Genomic DNA, 7,606 nt, shown 5'->3' with positions numbered 1-7,606 from the left:
CTCCCCGAGGAGCCTGTAACCATTCTAAGATTTGATAGCGTGGTGTTGGTAAGTCTGTCAGTTTTCGCAAATAATTTCAGTGCTCTATCCTTTATGTATTTTTTGATCGGATCAATCTTGAGGTCACTGAGGATGTCATTCGTCCTAATGCACCATGGAACTTTGAAAAGTCTTCTCAGACCCTGACTTTGTGCAATTTCTAACTGGCGAATAGTAGTGTTTAAATTAAATAAGAATTAAAAGAAGTTTTTAAAAATTTCAAGCAAATTAAGTACTTTGTTCTTTAAGCCTAAGTGCTAAATTCTAGTTCTAAGTTTACTAAGTTTAAGTCTAAATTTCAAGAATTAAAAATAATGTCATGTACGTCTGTAACAAAGTATTACATACATATCTTACAGACAAATACTTCTTAGTTACGTTCACTGAAGTGACCACAACAATACACAAGGCTAAAGTGACATGCCTTAAGATAATGTTCTGATCTTATCTTTCACTACCAATATTCCGAAAGATAATATAGAAATTAAGATATTGCAAACAGGCGAATCTCTATTAATTAAAGTTAATAAAATATAAGCTAAAGTCGGTATACCCCAAAGTGCGTTCTGATCTTATTCTATATACACATTTTACTGTTCTATATGTGATATTAATACATGACACTGTTATATTACACACTGACACTTTTTAGATAAATTGAATAAAGAAACCACTAAAACATATTTAACTTTCATTGGCAATCTTTCGGAAACATAACACTTAGTAATTGCAACTTTTGTTGTTGTTGTTAGTACACCCTTTGTTCGATACGAGATTGACTAAGGATTCATAAAATACTTTAATAAATATTAAAGTAAAATTGGTAAATGTAACTATAACGATAAACAATAAACAATATAAGCTAAATAAGGAATGTGCTCCTAAATAAGGAATTATACTTATATCACAGCGCTGAATACTTTCACATGTAGTCAGATAGGCAGCGAGCATGGAATATATATATATGATAAAGAAAATGCACTAGTTAATACTCTGACGTTTTTCTTCTCACTATATGGTATAACAAACTTCTTCTTTATAAAACAAGAAAAAGTTCTTGAGATCGTCTGCCTTTATACAACTGTGTGGTTTAGCTAGTCCACGTAGAAGGGGTTACAATATTTCCGAGGTAAGCGCATGCTTGCCATAAATGGTGACTAAAATCCTGTAGATACCACTGTTTACTGTTTCGAGTATAAATGGTGGTATGTGAGTTTTACTAGTGGCATCCAACTGGAAATGTGAAACTGGTACCACTGGAAATGAGTGCTCTCGGTTTATACTGCCCAGATCAAAAAAATCTTTAAACTTTTAATAGTTTTTGTATCAATTCTATGCAAAAATGAACCTTCCAAATTACACAAATTATAATGATACTGATATTAACAGAAGAAGTAGAATAATTTAACAGATTGTGCGTATCTCACCTTCAAGCTCACATGAACTCTGTCGTAACTTAGTTAGCACAAACTTAAGAAAGCTCGTTTCATTAGAAAAGATATCAGTCATATCTTATTGTTTTAAAGATATTTTAAATCCATTTAATGAAATAGTCGAAGAGGTAACAGCAGTAACTGATTTTCACTTAATATCCAAATTTTTTTTTTTAATCATAAGTATTGTTTAATGGCTTTGGACAGATTCAAAAAAATTGGAGCAAAAAATGTTTATATTGAATTTTTTTCAAGAACTTTTGTATCCTCTAAATCAGATACCATCGCGGGCCAATCGCAGGAATAAATACATAGGTTCATAATTGTTTTCGACAAAAATTAAATTATAGTTATGTTAAATTTGTTTTTATTAATTTATCAATTTAAATTAATTTATTTGGTATACCATAAAAATTAAATAATGTAGTTTTACAGTACACCAAAAGAAAATTTTCGTGATTATCGTAGATTAATAATATGTCGCAGGCCGCATAAACATCAGTCGCGACCCGCATATGGCCCGCGGGCCGTACTTTGAACAGCCCTGCTCTAAATAAATCGGAAAAAACAGTTTATATAGTTAATTTTTTTAGAACCTTTTTATTTTCTGTTGACTGAGCCTAATTTATCACATTCTGAAATAAAAATATTCATCAACACTGATTAATCTTGTTTAAGCAATGTAACCACCAATGAATTTTTTTTTTTTTTTTTGTAGGTTCTTGAATATTTTATTATATTTTTCAAGCTATCCTAATTTTCTAAATAATTCGTAATGTAGTAATTAAATTAAATGAAAAATAAAATTAATTATACTTATTTAGACACATTGTAAACAATTCGAGTGGATCCAAAATTATCCATAAAAAAAGGAATGAAACCTTTTTTTACTATTTTTCTTTTTTGTATTGCTTGGGCCGCTGTTGTCCTGTTGGCATTAACAATAGATTTCGAAGGATACATGTTGTTGTGTGTGTGTTCGCCATTTTGTTTTTATCGCTTGTTTACCACTTAATAAGCAAAGGAAATAAATGAATTAAAGCAAAGCCAATAATTTATCATTGCAGTTGCCCGCTGCCCGGTATTTATTATATTTTCCTGGTATTTTATTTTTTTTTACTTTTTGTTTTTTTTCGCATGAATTTGTTCCACAGCACACATAATAACAATAAAATTTTAATTGAAATTTATTACAGTACAGAGAGCAACAAAAACAAAGGAACCGGGTGAATGGAAATGAAAAAGCTTTAAACACAATTTTTTTTATTGAAGTTAATATAAAAACGCTGAAATATTTAAAACCAAAATTGAATTTGTGAAAGCTGTGAATTTTGCATACTGGCAAATTTGGAATTGTTTTGAAAAAATGCAAACTGTTGTCGATTACCATGGCAGCAACAATAGCATTGGTAATAGCAACAACAATAGTAATGGTAGCTCCACTACAACAACAACAACAACGACAACAATCGAAACAATTGGCACACATAGTGAAGTTGATTCCGGAAAAATTGATGCAACAAATGCGGTAGCATTAACTACACCACCAATTGTTGCTGCTGAAGACAATGAAGAGCCAAATATACTACGACAACGTATAACAGCAGCTAAATCGACAACAATTGCCACAGCAATAACAACAACGAATGCAACAATAACAACAACAACTACAACGAATTGCAGTTTACCAGATATGTTCACGCATAAAAATGGTAATGCATGTATGATTGATGTTGCTGAATATTTAGGCAGCAATATTATTAAAATGTCTGCAACGCCATCACCATCACCCGAAGGATCGCCCAAAGTTTCACTTACCAAAAAATGCCTCACTACACATATGATTCCAACGCTAACACCAGTCACTGCAACAACTACAACAATACCAGCAACAGCAACAGCAACAGCTGCAGTAAGAGCCACTGCAATAGTAACACAAGCCATCGAAACTAACACAATCATTACTGATACCAATAATATTAACAATAGTCCGACATCTTCCAATTCGAATTCGAACTCCAACTCGAACTCAAGCACATCTTCTGTGATTGCCACGCCTGTGCTAACACATAATGGCAAAGAGACTGATTGCGGTGTTGGCTTAAATAATATACGTCGTTCAACGGAACGTAACGAAATACTCGCAACAAAAGTACTTCCATTGTCATCAAAATCGAATACATTTGATGCATACGATAAAGCGGGCCATGATCTTACTGCTATTAGCACAAATAAGGAATTTTTTACACCCATCTCACCGTCACCCTTATCCTCAACGAATTCAGCAGCAACACCAAGTTCACCAGCCTCATCAACCACCACAAGCGTATCATCATCGTCTTCAGTTAACTCCTCAACTGTGGCTGTCTCCAGTGCAACTATAAACTCCAAAGTCAATAAAACTATTGATGAGGAATTATTGCACTGGAATGATATGCCACAATATTTACAATTTAATCCATACGTACTCAAGGGTTACCGTCCATTACAAACGTTCAAGGGTTGTCTATTCAGTTTATTCTATTGGCACAACGAAACTATCAACATATTAACTCATGGTAAGTTAATAATGTATAGTAATATAAATGTATATATATTTTATAAGTTTAGTAACATTTTTCTCGCATAAAGCCTTAAAAGAAATGAACTAAGTCCAACCCGTAGAATTTAGGTAATTAAGTATAACTTTCGTCCTTACCGATAAACAGATATACAGTCCAACAAGCTATTAAATAATTACTTCCCTAAAAACCTCTTTCTTCTGGAATCAAACCTGAGTAGCCAAAGAGACAATTGCTTCTTTTTCCTATAAGTTTCTACAATTTCTTCAGTTAGTTTTATAAGCATTGCCCGGTTTCTCTTCGTGTTCTCTTATACACCAGTTACTGGAGAGTAGCAGAGAGAATAAGTTCCCAAGACTTAAAATATGAAGGTTAGGTTTACCTTGAAGTTTCGCATTAATTAAGTATCTTCTATTTATTATTGGTAAACTGAAGAAAGTAAAAGTAAATAATTCTCTTGGCGATCCTCTCGAAAGCATAAATCGGTATACCCTATATTCTTCTTTTCATGCCTCATAGGTTGCTGTAAACCAATGTCAATAATATAATTATAAATATTAAGGTATATATTTTCGTGACGTGTTGTACCGTATATATAAATAAAGTCGTATAAATAGTTTGATAATATTATACTAATAGTATATATTTATATATTTTATCAAATACTTTTTACGCACTTTGCAAACATCTTAACTTAATTTATTTAAATTGGATTATCATTCCATGGATTTTATCGTGTAACTATCGATAATCGATTATTTTACAAGACGCAACAATTTGCCAACAAAGAGTTCGTTGTCAGCAGTGTCACTTAAACGTGACAAGGTAAAATTAAAAAAAGAAATATTTTTAATATATATATATCTATATATATATATATGTAAACTGTTAAGTTAAAGAATGTAAAAATATTAAAAGTGAAAAAACCTAAATGAAAGAATCAATGTTTCTGTTTGACAGTGGCAATGTCAATGGCAATATTAACATTCACTAAAGAAATAAGAAATGCCACATAAATAGTTCAAATTAATTTCAATAATAAAAATATGTAAAAAATATAACATTTTCTAAAAATAGTCAAAAATGATATTATGATATATTGCATCGTGGGTGCTTATATCATATATTTTTACATATGTCAAAAAGCACTCACCTAAATAATATTAAATACATTAATGAGTTTCGTTAGAAATATATATTTTTTTAATGGAATATTTATTTTTTCAAAATGACATTATTATTTTTCAAAGTGACATTATTAACCAATGACATGGTTAATGACAGTAGCCATGTAATAATGACAATTCTTACTTAATCAATTCCTATAATATATTGAGTTATTGCTTCTCAGTTAAGAATAGGAATAGTTTTTGATAACATGAGATCACTCAGCCGCCTAGAAAAATATTATATTGTGTACCTTTATTTAATATAATGAATATAATATAATAAAGAAATGGTTACCTTTTTACGGCAGTCCTGAATAGGAAAGTATTGGGACTCACATAGACAAATAACCTGTTTTGATACTATTGTAGAATTAACTTTATCTGCTCAATCAGCTGAGTAAGCTATCTGCTAGTAATAATAAACATTACTTGTGTTACTAGGTCAACTATTCTCAGCACTGCTACTTTGGTGATGTATAACTCTCCTAAAGAGTGAACTCTTTGTCTGCATATAGCTACACAGTGACACATTAAATGTTCAATTTACTCTTTAACACCATCATTCTGATGCTTTTCTAAAAGTATCCATGGAATGTGCCCAATCTAGTCGCAAGCATATTTGTTAAGATGAACTTTAACATACTGACGAGTTGACAGATCTACTTAGTAGATTTATTCCATCAGCTTTAATCTTCTAATCACTCCCTATGTTTGCATTATTTTTTTCTTAAAACACATTTCAAGATGGACACAATCTCTAATATTAACTAATATTTTTCTGGGATAGTAGTGTTGTAACTTGTGAATGTATATAATTGCGATACTATTTCTTATTCATATTATTACACAATTTAAATGGACATTATTTGCGTCATTTATTTCATTCAGAAATTAACTTCAAATCTATAGTGCAAGAATCCTCTTTATGCAGACAAATCTTCAACTCTCAACTCTTTGAAACAACATAACGAAGATTATTCAAATTTTAACTAAGATATCGTTTGGCTCTAGTGTTGGAAGATATTTCGTAAAAAAGATGAAAATTATGGTGTATTTCATACCAACTGACAACGTTCAAAAAATCTTCTGAAATGAAAATTCGATTAAAATCCCAATGCGAAGTGTGTTTTATTTATGTTTACTTCAGGAATTAGATAATTCTGGATAATTCTGTATTATAGTAATATAGGGTTGACTTTAATTCGCACTATACACATTTTCTACTTCAATTTTCATGGGCTCCATAAAATTGATTTAATTTTACAGAAAAAGTGATAATTATTTAAAAGCATTTTCTTCTAATTTAATTTAGATTAATTCAATAAATATTAACATAATTTTATTTACATTTATATTTATATTTACACTTCTATTTTATATAAATTGAAATATTATTAAATTTTCTAATAAATTGCACATTTATTTGACGGATGCATCTGAGAATCTAGTTCACAGTTGAATTCCTTCGAGAATTCTACCATATTTGAAAGTGGTCCAATTACTCTAAACATTGAAGGCACATGTGAGTCTGTTGATGTCTGCAAATCTCTTATTTTTGGATGACTATCACTACACCACAATTGTGCATATGTTATAAAAAATAATTGTTTACTTGTATAATTCAATGTCGGTAATGTTTCAAATTCTAAATTTTGCCCAGAGCGCACTGCATCCTCATACCAATTCAAATAAGCTTCATATGCCAAACGTATTCCGCCATTGTCAGCAATATTTTCAGACTGTGCAGTACTTTCTGGTAGGTAACGTCCACCGTATATGTATTTACTGTATTGATTAGAGAAGCATTTAGTTTTTGCCGTGAATATTTTTGTAGATAGTTCATCCCACCAATCTCTACTATTTCCATCCTTGTCATATCTTCGACCTGTGTCATCAAAACCATGTACCATCTCATGACCAACTAACGTGCCCAAAGTTCCAAATTTTAAAGCATTTGGATAAATGGCAGCCCATAGATAATAAGGCTGTAATAGTGATACTGGCACTTTTATTGTGTTTTCAATAATAATATTTGCAGGGGTATATGAAAGTAATTCGCCTGCTTCCATTGGTTTTGGTGGTTCACGTAATTTAATAAGTAATTGAGAGGCACTCCAATTTAACATATTCTTAATATTTTCAACATAATCCTCACCATTAATTGTCAAGTTGGCAAACTCCTTGGCGAAGTCGTCTTTAGTATAAGAGTTGATTTCCAATTTCATTGCATCAAGTTTCTCAATAGCTGACTTTCTAGTATCGAGATCAATCCAACTTAGTTCTGTAGATAATAATTTTGATCTATAAATGTTTTTTAGTTTATTCCATACTAGTTTAACATCCATTTCTGTTGTTTTGGTATTATATTTTCTATAAATCATATTATCCAATACCTTCGCAAAAT

The 7,606-nt window shown here is 30.8% G+C and overlaps 2 protein-coding genes across 2 annotated transcripts; one reads left to right on the top strand and one right to left on the bottom strand.

Annotated features, from left to right (window-relative positions):
- The first annotated feature begins 2,719 nt into the window (after positions 1–2,719).
- Positions 2,720–5,603, top strand: LOC119663724 (flocculation protein FLO11-like). Its single transcript, XM_038073329.1, has 2 exons — positions 2,720–4,030; positions 5,572–5,603. The coding sequence occupies exons 1-2, from the start codon at positions 2,839–2,841 to the stop codon at positions 5,601–5,603; spliced, it is 1,224 nt and encodes a 407-aa protein (XP_037929257.1). The 5' UTR covers positions 2,720–2,838.
- Positions 5,604–6,577: 974 nt separating this feature from the next.
- Positions 6,578–7,598, bottom strand: LOC119663723 (endothelin-converting enzyme homolog; the record flags this gene model as incomplete). The annotated part of the gene is made up of 1 exon (XM_038073328.1): positions 6,578–7,598. A coding segment is annotated over one exon (993 nt), but the record flags the coding sequence as incomplete, so codon positions are not given.
- Positions 7,599–7,606: the final 8 nt, after the last annotated feature.

This window comes from Teleopsis dalmanni, unplaced genomic scaffold (genome assembly GCF_002237135.1).
Source record: "Teleopsis dalmanni isolate 2A unplaced genomic scaffold, ASM223713v2 unscaffolded_contig_0821, whole genome shotgun sequence".
NCBI classification, from domain to species: domain Eukaryota; kingdom Metazoa; phylum Arthropoda; class Insecta; order Diptera; family Diopsidae; genus Teleopsis; species Teleopsis dalmanni.
Note: the sequence above shows the minus strand (reverse complement) of the source record. Positions and strands in the feature narration are given on the sequence as shown.

What these genes read in the sequence shown, in the direction of transcription:
- LOC119663724 (XM_038073329.1), top strand. Translation starts at nt 2,839, where the DNA reads ATGCAAACTGTTGTCGATTACCATGGCAGCAACAATAGCATTGGTAAT. An exon ending in TATCAACATATTAACTCATG is followed by an intron (nt 4,031 to 5,571) that starts GTAAGTTAATAA and finishes ATACTATTGTAG; the next exon opens with AATTAACTTTATCTGCTCAA.